General features: G+C 38.9%; 1 protein-coding gene across 1 annotated transcript; it reads right to left on the bottom strand.

The window, feature by feature from the left end:
* Positions 1–13,939: 13,939 nt before the first annotated feature.
* LOC145115495 (beta-amyrin 28-monooxygenase-like) lies at positions 13,940–15,580 on the bottom strand. Its single transcript, XM_079051790.1, has 3 exons — positions 14,851–15,580; positions 14,546–14,733; positions 13,940–14,467 (listed from the first exon to the last, which is right to left on the bottom strand). The coding sequence occupies exons 1-3, from the start codon at positions 15,569–15,571 to the stop codon at positions 14,168–14,170; spliced, it is 1,209 nt and encodes a 402-aa protein (XP_078907916.1). The 5' UTR covers positions 15,572–15,580; the 3' UTR covers positions 13,940–14,167.
* Positions 15,581–19,151: the final 3,571 nt, after the last annotated feature.

Raw genomic sequence — 19,151 nt, 5'->3', positions numbered from 1 at the left:
TATTTTTGAGCTTGAGAGTGTTTTTTGGTGCATTTTGAAGAATCAAGAAGGTGGTGGAGTTGCTTGGAAGATTAAATCATCCTTGGATCCAAAATTTCCTTTCCCTCATCCATCTCCAGGTGGTATAAGGTATCCACCTTGATGAGTTTTTATGATAAATCTAGATTTGCTTTAGGTTTTCATGCTTTTTTACCCATAACCATGGTGTATATGAGTAAGAGCTACTCCAGACCATTGAAGTGTCATTTCAAAACGTTTTTAAGTTTGTTGAGACATAAAAATGAGAGTTTAATCACTCTCATACATCTATGCATGAGTTTTTGGGCTTTGAGTGACTTATTGGACTTAGGTTTTGAGTTTGTGCCCTTGGTATGCATGTAAATGGATAAAGTCAGAGATTGTATCCATTAAGACGTCCATCTAGTGTAGATCTAGAAGTTTGGTGGTTGAACCTTCTGCATTAAGAGCTTAATGATTAAGTTGGGACTCAGCTTATTACGTGGGGCATAATTTTGCGTAGCCTCATTTTTACCCGGTTTTGCCACTTTGGGCTCTACGTAGGGAGTAGAGCTGTTACGCATAGTGTAATCTGTCTAAATGTTGACTTTTGACCATTGACTTTGATCAACTAGTATATTGAGGCTTGGTCCATGTTTGTTGTATAGGTGACCTATAGAGTCGGTATTTGGTGCAATGATCAGTTCAGCTATCTTTTGGACTTTGAGGTGAATTTTCCTCACTATACTCATGTGCGAAGGCACCATTGTCGGCCCACTAGGATGTGTTATGTATCATGGTATATATTATGTTGTTATGTGGTAGTGATTTGTTAGATTAGTAGATATGTATGCTTACATGTACTTGTTGGTTATATGTTTATCTGTTGCATATGTTGACATAGTGCGTTTGGGTTGAGGCGATACTGCTTTGTGTGGAAGCCAACAAACCTGAGAGCAATCCAGTCATAAGCTGAGAGTTGGGAGGGCAATCCATTCGTATGTTGTGGGTTCGGGAGTAATCCAGTCATAAGCTGAGGGTCGGGAGGGCAATCCAGTCTTATGTTGTGGGCTCAGGGGTAATTCAGTCCGATGACTGTGGACCCAGCATGCATGGTTTTATATGTTTTATTATGTGAGGTATTTTTGGGGGGAACTCACTAAGCTTTGGCTTACAGTTTGATGTCATGGTCTTAGGTACATCAGATGATCGGGGCAAGGCGAAGGCGTGATCGTACATATCATCTTGGGATTTATGTTGAGAGATGTTTTTGGATACTCTAATTTTTATGACTATGTTTGTAAAGTCTCAAATATTTATAACCAAAAATTTCATTTTTGTATTAATAAAACTATCAACCAAACATGTTCACAAAAATCATAAGGAAAAATCAGAGTATGTCATCAATCATCCAAAAGTACTTCAAGATCAAATAAAGAGGAAAATCATGGTGTGCGCGATACGATCATCTCGATCCCTTCCCCTTCGAACCGGAAGTACCTAAAATATAAACTGAAAACAGTAAGCATAAAGCTTAATGAGTTTCCCACAAAATACCACATACCATGCATACAATGGGCGCCGCCTAACCTTCATCGGGCCCCGCCCGGTACAGATTTGTCAGTAACATACGATGGGCCCCACCCAACACACACATCAGGCCTCGCCTGGCTTCGGACCCCGCCCGACAAACATATAAATACATACAAACCATGCAATAGTCACATAGATAACTAGAATTCTAATAACAATAATCTAGGGGCCAACATTGGTGTCTTTGACCTGCTAAACACTGTGAGAAGTCTCACCTCGATTAGTTGATAAACAAATAACACTCGGGCTATAGAACCGTAAAATCCCCATACTAAATCACATTTAATAAAACGCTAATTAGCAATTAGGCCATTAACTGAAACTGAGAGTCCAAATCCTTAATCTCGACTTCTCAGGTAAAAGACTTGCTTACCCTTCCCTTAGTGGGCCAAACTTATCACAGTCCAAACCTAAACAATCCCAAGGTCCAACAAGGCCCAAGAGACCTAAAGCCCACCATATCCCAAAAGGAATAAGATCCAATAATGGCCCAAAAAACCTAAAACCCAAAAAAGGCTTCCTAGTGAGTACGCTGAGTGTACCACCAGTATGCCCGCGTACTAGATTGCGACACTAGAATCGGGAACCCAAACGCGTACACTCAGTGTACCCTTGCGTATGCCCGGTGTAGGTTCCAGTTATTCCATAACGTTATTAAGCACTTATTGCTTTAAGTTTAGACGTCCAATTTGTAGATCTAGGTCTTGGGGAGTGTCTTAAACGACAAAGTCACCAACTTGATGCATTTGTGTGGGTCAAAGAGACTCAAGTCCAAGATTTAACATTCTACTTCCATCAAATGATCATTAACTCATGCATGGTTGATCTACAACCATCAAGATGCAAACATTATGAGTTATGAACCTCAGTAACATCAAAGGGATAACCCAAATATTCTTTAGTAACATTTACTCACAAGAAATCACTCATGGGACCAAAATTTGCTCAAAACTTAACTAGTCCTACATCTATGCATGGACTAGCCAATGTCAAGACTTTATACCTCTATGAAGATGAAAATGATGGATGGAACCCAGATTTACAAGCTCCTTCTTCATCAATGCTCCTCAACCAAGCTTTTTCTTCTTCAAGATATACCAAACACACACCAAAACACACATAAATATCAACTCTCTTTAGAAACAGGATAGGGTTTTGAGATAGTGCTCAAAAGGGGAAACGTAGGCTGATAAGGAGAGGGCCTTTGGACATTCGGTGGCATGTTTAATCCTAGATTATGTTCTCACTTTTGTGAATGGGATGCCGAGGATCACAAACGAGATGTGAAGAACCATGCAAACCCGCTTGACAACCTTGATGTCATTCATCATCTCACATTCATGTGCAGGTTTACTACACATGCTCCATCAATAATGATAATTTCCAATATGTCCATCATATATTTTTATAGTCCCAATAAGTATGCCGGTTAACTACACATGTCACTAACGACGTATAGAACATGATGTGCGTTTTCATGGATTAGCATACTTTTCACATTTTTCCTAAAGTAACTAAGAGTGGGATTTTATAAATATAGTTTAGTTACTTTATATCATTATACTTTCTAACGAGATTATGTCCTATCAAAACCGTTCGGCTAACGACCCTCCACCATACAAGAGAGTGGTGGGTAAGAGTGGATACCTAGTGGCGGTCATTTTATAGGCAGCTTCCTTAAACTCACCTTATAGTATGGCTTCGTGAATTAGGAGTACTAGCGATTTCATTTACTTGTTCTTATACATATAGTAATTAATCATTTAATACTATATATAGGGTGTATTTTAAAACTTTTCAAAATACTAGGTTTATAGTTTTAAATTTCGAAAATTAACCAACTATTAATTTAAATTTAAAATAAACCAAATAATTTAATATTTATCTATTAATTTAAAAATTAACTAAAATATCAAATTAGATAAGGATTAAATAACTAAATTAATCAAATAATTTAATCCTAATCCTAACCCTCTAAATTTTCGAAAAAAATAGGGTGTAGGATATATGCAATTTTATAATTATCCCATTTAATTAAATTAAACTAACAAATATCTAAAATAGGAAACCCTAAAAACTATCCATATTTTCAAAAACTTGGGGAGGAAGTCTAGGGTTTCAAAACCCTTGCCATAAATTTCGAAATCAAAGGGGAATGGGCTAGGGTTTCGAAAAACCCTAACCCTAGTCAAAATTCATGCCTTTTAGAGTTTAATGTCCATAAACCCTAATTGATATAATTCAACAATTATAGCAACTCAATTGAAAACAAACCAAATGCTCTGATACCACTAATAGAATTTAGGTAAAACAAATAAACTGAAAGCCCCTTAAGTTTGCATGCAACCTAAATAGGATCTATGTTTTCTCTATTGAACCTATAACTATGAACATCAAATAAGAAACCCTAAGAACCCTAGGTAATTTTTGAAAAACACAAATTAGGGTTTAGGATTACATACCTTAATTGTTATTGTTGTAAATAACAATGATTCCATCTTTTTGATCTCTTGGAAGCAAGCACCACAAGTATCGTGTCTCTAATGGTTCACACTTAAGCTAGCAAGAGGATGACTCTAGAGAGAGGAGAGGGGAGAGTAATAATTTGTGTTCAAGCCTTAGGGAAGATAGGAATGGGTGAAATATGGGGCTAGGGATGGCCTTATATAGTTGAGGAATCTTAGGGCCAAAGTTATGGTTTAAGGGATAAGCCCTAGATTGATTTACTTGGTAACCAAGAAGCCTAATCTACTTATCCAAGAAGCCTTGGACGAAATCTTCTACGCTTTCCCTAGAGGATTTTCATCCACCTCATCCCATGAGGTTCTAAATCCTTCCTTCTTCAACTTTAAATAAATAACCAAACAGTCCCTATACTTTTAATTAATCAAATTAATCCCAAAATTAGTTCCAATTAATTTATGATTGATTATTAATTAAATAATACTTTTTTCTAATTAATATATTATTTCCATAATACAGTAATAAACTATTTATTTCAATTTATTAATCACATAATAAATTAATCTCTCTCTTTAAAAAGTAATCTTGTCTAATTGCTAGGTTTGAGGGCAACCCAAAAGGACTATGCTACTATCAATTCAAGTATATATTAATTTTAGTTATGGGCTTAGACACCTAATCCAACACCAAACAACCTAAAACCCAAAAGGCTTATTGGTGAGTATGCTAAGCGTACCACCAATACGCCTTGCGTACTAGATTGCGACACTAGAATCGGGAACCCGTACACGTACGCTCAACATACACTTGCATACGACCAGCGTACGTTCCAGTTAGCCCAAAACGCTATTAAGCACTTAATGCTTTAAGTCTAGACGTCCAATTTGCAGATCTAGGTCATGGGAAGTGTCTTAAACGATAAACTCACCAACTTGATTCATTTGCATGGCTTAAAGAGACTCAGGTCCAAGATTTAACATTCTACTTCCATCAAATGACCATTAACTCATTCATGGTTTATCTATAACCATCAATATGAAAACTTTATGAGCTAGGAACCTCAGGAAAATCAGAGGGACAACCCCAATCTTTTGGAGTAACATTTACACACAAGAACTCACTCATGGGACGAAAATGTGCTCAAAACTTAACTTGTCCTAGATCTAAACATGGAATAGCCAAGGTCAAGATGATGGACGGACCCTGGATATACAAGCTCCTACTTAATCAATGATCCTCAACCAAGCTTCTTCTTCTTAGAGATACACCAAACACACACCAAAACACACATAAATATCAACTCTCTTTAGAAATGGGTTAGGGTTTTGAGATAGCGCTCAAAAGGGGTAATGGAGGCTAATAAGGAGAGAGCCTTGGGACATAAGGTGTTTAAATAGCATGCAAACCCTAAAAAATTAGGGTTTTATAACACCCGGAATCTATAAGGTTAAATCATTGAAATTACGCCAAATTCAAGTTGAACTCGGCGAGTTGGAGGAGCCAACTCGGTGTGTTGAAGATGGAAGAATCACGGAGATTTAATGAGCCACCTCGACAAGTCGAGGTGCCTCAACTCGGCGAGTTGGGCGTTGTTTAAGAAATCCTAATTTTTAGGGTTCAATCCATATAAATATGTCATTATGTCCCATACCCAACCTCCTTAGCTAAGAAACCCTAAAACTTGACCCTTATCATCTTTTTGTGTTCTTAACCTTGTGAAGATCATTTTTGGTAGATTGGATCCTTGGAAAGAAAAAGAGGAAGTTGGTGAAGGAGAGTTAGTGAAGCCTGAGTTTGAAGATCCGAAACATCATCATCATTTAGCACTCATTTGAGGTATAAAGTTCAGAGCTTGCCTTATATTTGCTTAGATCTCTTCTTAGGGTAAATTGTATGTTTTTAGCCATGTTTGAGTGGATAATAGGGGTATAGGTCATCCCAGGTGTTTATTATTTCAGATTTGAATCTCCATGAGCTCTTTTGGCATAAAGGTGCCAACTTTATGGTCTTAAGGGCTTCATGCATCTATTAGGCTCTTCTTTCGGTCTCTTATGAGCTTTTGAGCCTCTCCTATCCATGCATGAGTGTAAAGTTGGAAGCTTTACGTGACCATGCATCCTTAAAGTACCATATCTGTCTTTTAGGGCCTTGTCTTGGTGATTAAGTGATTATTGATTAAGCCCTTAACCTTTTAAGCCTAGGGTTTGGGTTTTGAGCCCACTTGGTTAGTCCCTAGGGGTAAAGTTGGAAACTTTACCCTTCTAGACGTTATTTTAGTTAAGATCTGAGTGGAGAAGCTATTAGTTTTGATTATGTCGGCTTAATGTATTAAGATGTTCGGTTCCTGATGAACTCGGTGAGTTTTAGGAGAACTCGGCGGGTTGGATCGGTTCTTCTCGATTTTTGCAGTCTGATGAAGGAAACTCGGCGAGTTGAAGGGAAACTCGGTGAGATGGGTCAACTTGGGCCATTGACTTTGACTTTGACTTTTGACTTATTTCTTTGACCAAGTTTGTCCCAAGGGGTGTTTGAGGTAACCTGAATTGTATATAAGGAAAATATGGGCTTAGGTTAAGGTCATAATGGGATTGGACCCAATTTGGAAAATTTGACCATTAATGGGCCTTTGTGGATCTTTTGGTTTTGGGCCTCAATATTGGTTCATGTTGAGTCAAGGGTAAAATGGTTATTTTACCCCAAGTATGGTTGGTGGGCCTTAGAATGGAACCCAATTGCTAATTGGGTGTTATTTTAATCTGGTAGTTTGGAGGTATCGCCAGGGCAGCAGCTAGGGAATTCTCTCAGTGAACTTCTGCATTCGAGGTGAGTCTCTTCACTGTTCTATGGGTTGAAGGCACTAATGTCGGCCCATTTGGTTTATGTATTGTAGGAAGACCTGGGGGTTAGCCCTTGGCATTATGTAAGAAAGACCCGGCGGCGGCTCATGCACACTATATGCAAGACCAGAGTCTAAACTCTAGCAGTTAATTAGTTACGTAGTGTAGATTGTATGCTAGTTGTCTTTGTGATGCTTGCATGGAAGACCCAAAGGTGGCTCCTGGTACTTGTCCGTAATACCCAGGGTTGTGGCCCCCGAATTGGAAAGAAAGACCATGAGGCGGCCCGCGCCATAATGGCGAGACTATGGATGGCACATAGCACCTTTATTGATTATGAAATATGAATGTTATGTATCGCTCGCGGTTATGTATGACGTGTATGAATCGTTTGACATGTATGGTATGTGGTATTTGGGGAACTCACTAAGCTTTGTGCTTACGGTTTTCAGTTTATGTTTCAGGTACTCCAGTTTTCAAATGAAAGAGCTCGGGACGATCACAGCGCATACACCCTTGTTTTCCGTAATATGTGATCTATGGGAACGGACTCTGATAATTGTTTTATTTGAAATGTGTTTCAATGTTTTGAACAAAGTTACAATAGTGTTTTGATTATAATAAAAATCAAATTTTTACCCCGTGTTTTTGGGATGTTACAAATTGGTATATGAGCCTTGGTTTGATGGATTCGGGCATACCCTCGGGTGTGCCTGAACTCAACCTGACGGTTTGGTGAAAATTTTTACGAAATAAATATTTAACTAAAAAGGAATTTCTAATCAAAGAAAGGGGTGTGATGCATGCAATCGGCCGAGCTCAAGTAAGTGGTTCCTAGAATACCAATACATGTTTATTATGTTATATGCCATGATTATGAAAATTACATGCTAGATTAGGGCTAAGAATCTGCTCAGTATTATATGATAGGAGAGATTCCTTATATACGCCTGATTGTATAAGCTTTATTATTGCATGCTAGTCTGTATATCTGATAAGTAGATGGAATGGCTTGTTGAGAGTATGTTGGTTAAATTTTTCTGTTGCATGAATGTTGCTTGCTTTGTGCTTTAAGGGAATCTTAGTGAGGTGAATTGACTGCTAAGTGAATATGCTAAGTCACATGTGGCACAGGTTAAATAATCTTAGAGTGGTGGATTTGACCCTATTACGCAGCTCTTGTTTGAGTCCATCCGTTCTAGGGTTTAGTCTTTTACTCGAAGGATTATCTGATCTCTGTTGCATGTGGCTATATTCATGGGGAAGCTAATTGACATTGGTGAGAGTCCTTCAGAAGCTGAGGGTTGGGTGCGGTCGGTAGCCAAGGATAGCCTAGGATATGCTCCAGTAGGGTAGTGATGCGGTTTAGTGAGTTTTGGTGCTTTGGCTTGAGGAGGCAACTTAGAAGACTCAGGAGGATTGTTAAGGAAATTATAGATAGGTGTGGAAGGTAGTATTGAGCCATACTAATAAAAGCACAGGATCCATACTCGAATCAGTGAGAGTCTTGGAGAATCTAAGAAGCTTAGGGAGGAGAATTCGTGAGTATGTTTTGATCGTTGGTTTGTGGTATTTCAGTTTGGAGATGAGCTCTCATGGAGGTGGTTCAGGTACGGGTTTTAGTTCAGGTTCTGGCTTAGGTGCGGGGGCTGAGCCGATTAGCGAGAAGTTGCGGGAGTTCATTTCATCAGATATTTCTCATAGTGTTTTGGAGACATTGGATGAGCATTTGGGTGCGTTCCGTGCAGAGGTTATGGCTATCATTGGAACTCACACTCTTTCTTTCCAGGAGTTACGTGGTTGTGGAGCTCCTACATTCCATGGGGAGAGGGACCCCATTGTCAGTAGGAGGTGGTTGGCGGATATGGCCAATGCATTCAGGACAGGCTTCTGCCCCGAAAAGGCGAATGTCAGCTATGCTTCCTGCCTATTGAAGGACAGGACACGAGATTGGTGGGAAGACGTTGGTAATGAGTTGGGTGATGATGTTGTTGATGATATGTCAAGGGATGAATTCTCGACCAGGTTTCGAGCTGAGTTTTCACCAGCGATTGAGGTACAGCAGTTGGCGCGAGAGTTTCTGGATCTCCGCCAGACTATTGAGACTGTGGCAGAGATCACTGCCAAGTTCCGGGAGAGGGTTTTATTGGTACCGCAGTATGTAGCAGTTGAGGAAATAAAGAAAGTGAGGCATTATGATATGTTGCGGGATGATATCAGGGAGTTCATGAGTATTTCGAGGTGCGATACCCTGAATGATATGATGTCTAGAGACCGAGAGCGGGAGATTGATTTGGAGTGCATTAGGAAGAGGGGGTCAGATCAGGTGCATATATTGGAGGGTCCTGGGAAGAGACCCAAGACATCTGACCAGCCTTTGAGAGGTCAGCAGGGACGGAGTCAGTGCAGCATGTGCGGGAAACTGCACAATGGAGTTTTTCGTTCCAGGGGTTTGAGCTGCTAGAAGTGTGGCAGGGTTGGTCACATCAGCAGGGATTGACCTCAGGGCGCAAGCTCGTTATGTTTTCACTGCGATCAAGTGGGCCACAAGAAGGCTGACTTTTCGATATTGTCGGAAGGAGTAGTGAGTGCGCCCACTCCAGCTACTTTGAGGATCACTGCTGGATGAGAGGGTAGGGTAGGAGCCCCAGCGGAGAGGAGTCGGCCTTTGCAGTGTCAGTCAGGGGAGGTCGGGACTCCAACAGGCGATGTTGCGGGTATGTACCTTTTGATTTCTTTCAGTTTTATCTGCATTTTGTTGATTGGAATCATGCATCGGTTTGGGTAAGTGTATCTCTGGTTTATTTCTCTGCTTTTGTTTGACTTATTGCTTCAAGAAATCTTATATGCCATTTTCATACCATGAATCGTTAATGGTTTAATAAAGGGTTGTTTCTCTTATAGAGGGTTTGGAGGGTTTTGTGTTATATTGGTGGTAGTCGGAATTGGTTCAGGAGCATTGTGTGGAAGGTTTACGGTTAGGATTCAGCGGGTTAGTTGTCCAGTATCTCCAGGATTGTGTGGTTTTAGAAATGGTGCTTGGATTGGCTCTTGGAGGTATCGAGGGTAGTGCTTTGTTGCTGAGATTCTGGTTGGAGCATCTGTGCTTCGGACTTCAAGATTTGAGTGAGATATCCGGTTAAGCATCTGGGATCATTAGCGTTGCGGGGATTCAAGAAGTGTTTAGCTGGTATTTAGGGGTTGTGCGGTCTTTTGAGTTTCGCTAGTAAGGGATCATTAGCAAGGATAAGTGCTGGTTGTCAGCAAATCGGTCGTTAGAAAGTAAAAAGGATTGGGAATTCTTCAATTCTCGTGTGCTATGAGAATTTAGTCGAATCTAAGTGGGGGAGAATCGTCCAGGGATTCAGGAGCAGAAGTGGTTTTGAAACCAGGATGAGTTTCGCATCCCTGTCGGAGAGGAAAGCGACCCAAGTGGCTGTTTGGATTGAGGATTGTGTGAGTTGAAAGTTCGGGAAACTTACCAACATTGAGATCGTGTTATCTTGGTGCTTGATAGCAGGCTTTGGGGAACCAGGTTAGGTTACAGGCATGGCTCGAGTTCAGCTTGGGCTTTCGGTCGAGTGTGTGCTCGACTCTAGGTGTGTCCGATTTGATAGATTAGGGGTAAGGCATTGGGTTGTGATTATGGTAAGTGGAAGTGATTTACCACTTCGGGGTAGCCCGTAGCATTCCTTAGTTAGCAGTTAGTGTAGAAGTGTTTTAAGATTGTGGGGTGGCCTGTAGCATTCACTAGTGGTCAGTTGGTGTGGGAGTGTTGTAAGACTGCGGGGTGGCCCGTAGCATTCACCGGTCCTTGTTCAGTGGTGACATTGTGGCAAACTTTTTTTGCTCACAATTTTCTTCAAATAATTTAGGCCAGGGTGGGTCAGTTCGCAAGGATGTAGGAGGGCCACAATATGTTTGGAATCAGGATATGTTAGGTCGTGGGAGATCGGGTATGAGAAAAGACTACAGTTGGTCCTGTAGCGTTCAGTTTAGCATTGGGTTAGTGTCGAGATGGTTTGGGTAGTTATTGCCTATGAGGCTTTCTGTCGGAAGTCGCTAGGGGTGACTATGTGGGAGTCTTTTGGCTCAGCAACCTGGCTGGAACCCGGTATTTCAGATGACTGGCAGACGGATTAAGACCAGGGAGGTCTCGGTGGATTGTGGAAAGCAGCCAGGAGGCAGCATGTTGTTTCGGGCAATATCAGTGTTTCGGGCAGTTCCATTGTTTTGTGCAGTATCAGTGTTTCAGGCAGTTTCAGTGTTTCGGGCAGTATCAGTGTTTCGGGCAGTATCTGTGTTTCGGGTAATATCAGTGTTTCGGGCAGTATCAGTGATTTGGGTCTCGTGTATATGTCGAGTAACTGGTTGATTGGGAAACGCTAAGTCACTCACAGTAGGATTAAATAATCTCAGAGTAATTGATTTGACCCTGTTGTGCAGCTCACGTCTGAGTCTAACCGTTGCAGGGATGAATCTTCTACTCGAAGGATTATTTAAGCCTTCTGTCGAGTATAAGTGTTCTCTAGCTATTTATGGTCAGTGACTTTGTTTCGCTTTGAAACATCAATGTGATCGGGGGTTTCAAGCATTTTGTTTGGTATGAAACTCTATGAGGTTGGCATGGTGGCGGTTCGGCGTGGGAGGTCTGACAGGGAGTCAGACCATTGAGACTTTAGGTTTCGGATTTCAGGTGAGATAGGATTGGTTTTACTTGAGAGATTGAGGATTCGTTCTTCATCGGGCTTGAAGAACTATTCTAAGGATGGTTTCAGTAAATTTGGTTAGGTTGTGGTATGATCGGAATTGGAAGTGTTATGTTTGGTCTATTATTCGTTGAGAGTTGGGCATGGAGATGTTTCAGCATGAGCGGTCTGCCTGGGAGTCAGACCATTATAGATTTTAGGTCTCAGAAAGGTAGAACTGGTTTGCAGGGGCTGAAGGTTTGATTGTTTTCATCGGGATAAGAGTTTCAGTTTGGGTTCCAGTTGTCTTGGGAAGATTGTCTTATGCGCAGAATTTTTGATTGTGTCCCTCAGGTGGATTGTTCTGTTATGAGTGGAAGTAAGGAGCGCTTTCGAGGACGAAATCTAATTTAAGTGGGGGAGAGTTGTAACACCCAGAATGTAGAAAGTTAAATTGTTGAAATAAACCTAATTTCGAGTTGAACTCAGCAAGTCGGAGGAGCCAACTCGACGTGTTGAAGATGGAAGAATCGCGGAGATTTAATGGGCCAACTCGACGAGTCGAGGTGCCTCAACTCGGCCAGTTAGGCGCGTTTTGAGAAACCTTAATTTTAGGGTTCAAGCCATATAAATATGTCATTATGTCCCATGCCCCAGCCTCCTTATCAGCATCCTTAGCTCAGAAACCCTAAAACCGGATCCTTATCATCTTTGTGTGTTCTTAACCATGTGAATATCATTTTTGGTAGATTGGGTCCTTGGAAAGAATAAGCGAAAGTTGGTGAAGGAGAGTTAGTGAAGCTTGAGCTTGAAGATCCGAAACATTATCATCATGAGCGTTTGGGTACGTTCCGTGTAGAGGTTATGGCTATCATTGGAGCTCACACTCTTTCTTTCCGGGAGTTACGTGGTTGTGGAGCTCATGTATTCCATGGGAAGAGGGACCCCATTGTCAGTAGGAGGTGGTTGGCGGATATGGGCAATGCATTAAGGATGAGCTTCTGCCCCGAAGAGGGAAGGTCAAATATGATTCATGCCTATTGAAGGACAGACCCCGAGATTGGTGGGAAGAGGTTGGTAATGAGTTGGGTGATGATGTTGTTGATGATATGTCATGGGATGACTTCTCGACCAGGTTCCGAGCTGAATTTTCACCAACGATTGAGGTACAGCAGTTGGTCGTGTTAGAGATATATGATCTTTGGGAAGACTACTCTGTTCCAATTATGGGTGCAAATATTTAGGATATGGAGATCCTTTCATCTTGTTCATTTAAGGTATTCTTTTTTGGTTTCCATCACAACATATTTGTACTTCAAAACCTTATACAAAAATGGAACAAATGAAGATAGTGAGTCAACGAGGAACATGACCACTTTACAAATCAATATCAACTAAGAGCAAGCACCTATTGGACTCACCATATGTAGTGACAACGTCAAAGTCCGCATTTCTTCCATGAATGGATCACATCGTTACAACCATCGTTTATGTATGTGATTAGTAGTTGGTTGTTGTTTTCTTAGAGATGGTCGTCAAAGGTTACCAGGGTCTTGTTAGGAAAGAGCACAATGTTGAAGATGAAGAGAATAAGGTTTCTTGAAACCATTAACTATTATCAAGGGATGTGATATGATCATCTAGGCCATAATTAAAACTTATAAAGGCGGGAATACATTAACACTCAACAAGTAAAAAGAGAAAGACGAAAACGTCCTTGGTGTGTAGGACATGTGATAAGGTTTAACGGCCTCTCTTTAAGTTAAAGGGCCGAACATGCATATGGAAAACACACTTTAAGGATGAGTGGTGCAAGGAAAAATTTAGACTCAAGTTACCCGGATCATTTATGTAGTTTTGGTCTTATTTTTATTATTATTTTCAAGACGTATCCATAAACCAAACAATAGATTACAAAGAAATTGCATTAATGGTAATTTTAAAGATTGTAGGTATTTGCATTCCAACTTCAAAGATATATGGTAGCTGATTTGTACACAACAAAATTTCTCCATACACAACAATTTATGCTTTAATATGTTCTATTGTACAACCCTATTAAGCATAAAATGTTGTGTACTGATAAAAACTGTTTTGTAGGAATCACTTCCCAATATATATTGGAACACCAAATAAAAAATCATAGGAAAATGAATTACAAATTCGTTCTATTCTATAGCATGTCAACGAAATGCATAGGTTAAGTTCAGTTTCATTATTCCTTTCAAAAAATTTATTAAAACCAAAAAAACCTTTTAGATCGATCACAATACCAAAGTATAAGCTTTAAACTTACCGTTTTTAGATTACCCTACAAGTCTTAACCGCTTGAAACCCCCCAAAACTCACATATCCAGTGTGTTTTGTCCGTATAATAAATGAATTACAGTATTATTGAATCACAATGATATACAAAAGAAGGAGAAGAACCACATAAGATGTGCAGGAAACATATTGCAAAACATAGCAGTTTGTTTTAAAGATTTTGAGATACCATTTGTGCAACATTTAAAATCGACTCTCTTCATGACGTTATTACTTATCTGAAGCACAAACACAAATCTTTGGTCCATATAAATGACACCATCTTCAAGCTTTATGAGGGTAGAGACGAATAGGTAGACCTTTGGCTGGACTAGGCATTGGGTTCACGACAATCTTCTCATCAGGAATCATTTTCTCCCACTTGAACTTTGTTACGAGATGATGCATGAACACAAGTATTTCTAGTCGAGCATACTCTTTTCCAGGACACATGCGTGGTCCTCCTCCAAATGGCACAAATGTGTAAGGCGCCGGTCCACTGCCTTCGAATCTTGATGGATCAAATTTCTGGGGTTCTGGGAAGCACTCAGGGTTTTTGTGGGTTGAATTTGCACTCCAATACAACTGTATAAATAAATTAGTTGAGTATTAAATGATCTTATATATTAACAAGTCTTGTTTTTAATCGTGTGTGTAAATTACCTTCCAGCCCTTGGGGATAGAATAGCCGTTGTAATTAAAGTCGGTAATGGCTTCTCTGAAAGCTCCTTGTAGCGGTGGGGCTAACCTCATAACTTCACATGCAACGTTCCATGAGTACTTCATCTTTGATAGATCATCCCAGTTCAACAGCTCCCCAGGTGGTTTCGATTTTGCTATCTTAGATTGCTCTGCATGTGTTTATCATATTAAGATGACAAATTAATATTATATCTTCCAATTATCCGTTGACCTATAGGATAACTAATTTACTGTGATTGTGCATCGATTGTATCAACTCTATATACCTTTGTAGACTCCATCATAAATCTCAGGCAACTCCGCAAGATATTTAACGATAAATACACAAGCTGAGCTTGCAGTATCATGGCCACCGATCAACAACCCTAAGATCTTGTCAGCTATATCATATTCCGCCATGAACTTTCCATCTTCATCGTTAGTCAGAAGCATGTGTGACAGTATGTCTTGTGTTGGTGTTGCTTTCCCTTCAGCCAAATCAATCTTCCTTTGCTTCACTATGGCTAAGAGTTCTTTTCTTATGAAGTTGGCAGCATTGATTCCTCTTCGGAACGTTGTCCCAGGAAGGTCAATAGGGATTGAGAGAATCCCTGAAGCAATGCTCTCAAATGGAGTAGATAGGTATCGTACACGTTCAGGGTCATCAATACTAACAAAAATCTTGCATGCAAGCCAAAAAGTGAAGTTTTTGGTGAGTTCATATGTCACAATTTCATCCTTTCCTTCCCATCCATTGGCAAAGTGTTGTTGTGTCACGACATCCATAATAGGCACATAACGACGCAATGCTTCTGGTTTGAAAAAGTTGGGAAGCATCTTTCTCATCTTAATTGCTTCTATCTTGGAGGTCTTGTCAGAAGAAGGAAAGATTTTTTCCACCGAAGCAGGCCACCATCCCTGTACGAACTTGTTCTCATTCATGAACAAGAATTTATTACCTTGGGCCCCACAGAACACTGCAGCATCCTCTATGTTTAGCATCAACATCAATGCAGGTGAATTTTGAAAAAAACCACCACATCACATTCCTTAATTAATTAGACTTTCCGTTCAAAGCCTTTAAACGAAACCAAATGGGATCAATTTCGTTTTTTATGGTTTGGTCAAGACTTTTCCCGAACTTTTTTCTATGTTTAGTAAAATAACTATACATTATATCATTAAATTTGTTAAAAGTTGATAAATTAATCGTTAATATTCATAGCTGGAATTAGATGAATCATTTAGTAAACACGTACCTTTTATCGTTAACTTTTAAAATTTGTTTATATGGCATATTGATGTGTATATTCTTCAAAAATAAGTTGAACAAAAAAAGTTTCAAAATATAGCAAAAAAGTTATAAGTATGTTTTAATATATTATTCTTTGAATAATTTTAATAAGAATCGTTAATATAAATATGCTATTAAATGATTTTTTTGAATTATTTGTAATTATATTTATGTTAAATTAATATTGACTGATTATTAATAATAAAAATTTAAGATATATATATATATATATATATATATATATATATATATATATATATATATATATATATATATATATATATTAAAATTATCAATTTGTTAATAATGACTATTTTTGAAATATTAATGATAATATATATTAGTACTGATGTTGATGCTATATTAATCGAAAAAGAATAATATGTTTAAAAGCTAATAACCAATACATATATATTGTATCGGTTAGATGTCTTAATTATAAATCGGTTTTCAATATTATATTCATTAGAAGACTCATAAGGCACTATATTTTTGTCCATATTATGATTAATGTCTTACGATTCGTAAATTACAAAAAATCGTCTTTGATGTAAATGTCAATTTGCACGTTCAGTCTCTATTTTTGATAATTAACTCGAATAGTCACATATCCATTAAAATATTGCTCACTTAGTCCCTATCGACATTAGCCTTTGTTTTGCTCTGTTTGGGTGCCCCACGTTCCTAGAATGCAGGAATATTTTCATCAATTCATGATTGGTGTATATGTCGACTTAGTATGGCGCCATATCCGATATAACCAAACGTTGCACACCGAGTTCCCAATCAAATCATTACTCTATTCACAAAAACCCTAGTTTTTCTTCCAACTGAGAAGATAGGTGGGTGGTGCATATGAGCAAAAATGACCGAAATCAATTTGGAGGCTTCTCGTGGGAGAATACTTCGTTTGTTATGCTATGCTCTTCACTATTTGAATCAATTTTTGAAATTCTTTTTTTTTCTTTTAAAGATGGAAATCCAATTCAACGCCCGCAGATTCGGGCTAGTAATATTAAAGACAATAAGCGTCAAAAATGAATTTTTGATTTAAGATTACTTACAATAAATAATCTTAATCAAGTTATAGTATATGTTACAAGGGTTCCGTACATATAAAGAACGCTGAAATCTGAATTATAACGAAGAAGTTATGACTCGTCGAAGTTTTACGGCTAAACTAGCACATTACCGCATAACGTAAAAGGTGAAATTTTGATATATTACTTTTTAGCCTTAGAAATCTAAATGAAAGTTGTAGTATACGTTAAACCGAGAGCATACATAAGAAGACGTCAAAGCCTGACTTCGTATGAGGAAGTTATTATTTTTCTAAGATTTCGCATAGTAGTGCACAGCCCGAAATTAGAATATTAGATCGATCGATTTTTAGACGACACAACCTAAATGAGAAATGAATATCTCATTAAAATGAGTTCAACGATAAAAAGACAGTCGAAAATGGAGTCCGTATGTAAAAGTTATGAATTTTACACAGTTGTTAACAATGTAATTATCTCATACTATTAAATTTAAAATCGGCCGAGAATTATCCAATGGAGTCATAAGTAGCGTTGTAGATCTTGTCAATACCTACGTGTGGATATAGAGAATGTCGAAAACGAAGCTTGTATCCGAAAGTTATAGAATTTAGAAGTTGGAATGGTGATGCTGCGAAAGAGGTGACATGGATGAATCTGGGCCATGGCTTTCTCCCCACGCCTTGCCACCAGAGGGTGAAATGTGGCACCTACTCGACGAGTTTTAGGCTCCAACTCGTCAAGTTTGGCCAACATCCATCCTATAAATAGAGGCGCAAACCTCCTCAGTTCTTCACACCTTCACCCTTCTTTCTCTCTCAAACTTCTCTCTAAACCCCTCCCAAAGCCCTACTAACCTCTAGGTGCTAGAGGAAAGCCCCGGAGCACCCGAAGGCTCCGAAAAGAAGAGATTTTGGCTCAAAAGTTCTGCCCGCACAGAACCAAGTTCTTCGCTAAACCTCCCAGTAAGTGAGCTATGCTTACCGTACTTCATGTATAGCTTATGTTTAAGTTCAATATCATTATTATGAACTTATAAACAATAAATATATTATAAAATATCATATATAAAGTGTTATTATAATATTTTTTAAGTACTTACGGTACGAGGAATCCGGTTTAAAGGGCCGCATAAGGTTGTTGGATTTCAGAAGTGTTATATGCCAAAATGGTCGTGCCCTCCGATGTTTTATGTTTGGCCCATGTTTGTACATAGTGGTTGAAAAGTATTGTTTAACACTTATAATAATAACGCTCGTAATTAGTCGCAATAAATATTAAACTAAAATCTAGCGGTAATGATACTAGGTTTCGTCGAAGGAAAATAGAATTGTTAGAAGCGAAGCGCTGCCCTAGTTTGGAATCATCACTTTAACAAGTGAGTGCATAGTTACTTTTATCTTACACATAGATATGAAGTGTTTAATATAAATTACATGCTATGTGTGCATATTATCTCTGTTCTTGATATCTATGTTGGAAGAACAAATTATACATGTCTTATTCGATTTAAACTGTATATGTATTTTATGCCTATAATTATGATGGGTAAGATGGGTAGATTAGAGATGAGATGAGATGAGAGATGAAAGATAAGATGAATGATGAGAGATAAAAGATGATATAGCTTATTAGAGGTGAAAGATAATGAGAAGCCTTGACCCAAGCGTTGGCCCAGACATCTAGTAGAGTATAGATGACAACCACAGACTATTCTAGACAGTCCAGTGGAACACTAGCAGACTCACAACCTGTAGGTGTTGTGAACGATGTGTTCAGCAAGTGTACTCTAAAAACCCTGACAACTATGGACTTAGCGCCACATAAACGAACATTGGCAGCTATGGACTTAGTGCCTTACAAATGAATGTTGGTAGCTATTCATTTAGTACCCTACAGATGAACATTTGGTAGTTATGGATTTAGTACCCTACATTGGCAGCTATGGACTTAGTGCCTAATAGATAACATCGGCAGCTATAGACTTAGTGTCTGTTAAATAAACCTTGGCAGCGATGGACTTCGTGCCTATTCCTTAGGACAATCCTTAAGAATGAATGAGTGGATGATAGGTGATTCTTAGGGTAGATCCTTAAGAACTAAAGAAGATAATGGGATGGGTAGTTGGGTTAATTGTTTGCTGATGAAACATAATAACTTTTTTATTGTGGGTTGAAAATCCTATGTACTCACCAGGTTTCCCAACCTGACCCACTCAGTTTATTTGTATCACTGAGAGATTAAAGGAGATATA

The sequence above is a fragment of the Lactuca virosa genome, chromosome 5 (assembly GCF_052849685.1).
Source record: "Lactuca virosa cultivar CGN04683 chromosome 5, Lactuca_virosa_CGN04683_v6, whole genome shotgun sequence".
Taxonomy (NCBI): domain Eukaryota; kingdom Viridiplantae; phylum Streptophyta; class Magnoliopsida; order Asterales; family Asteraceae; genus Lactuca; species Lactuca virosa.
This window is presented reverse-complemented; position numbering and strand designations above follow the sequence as displayed.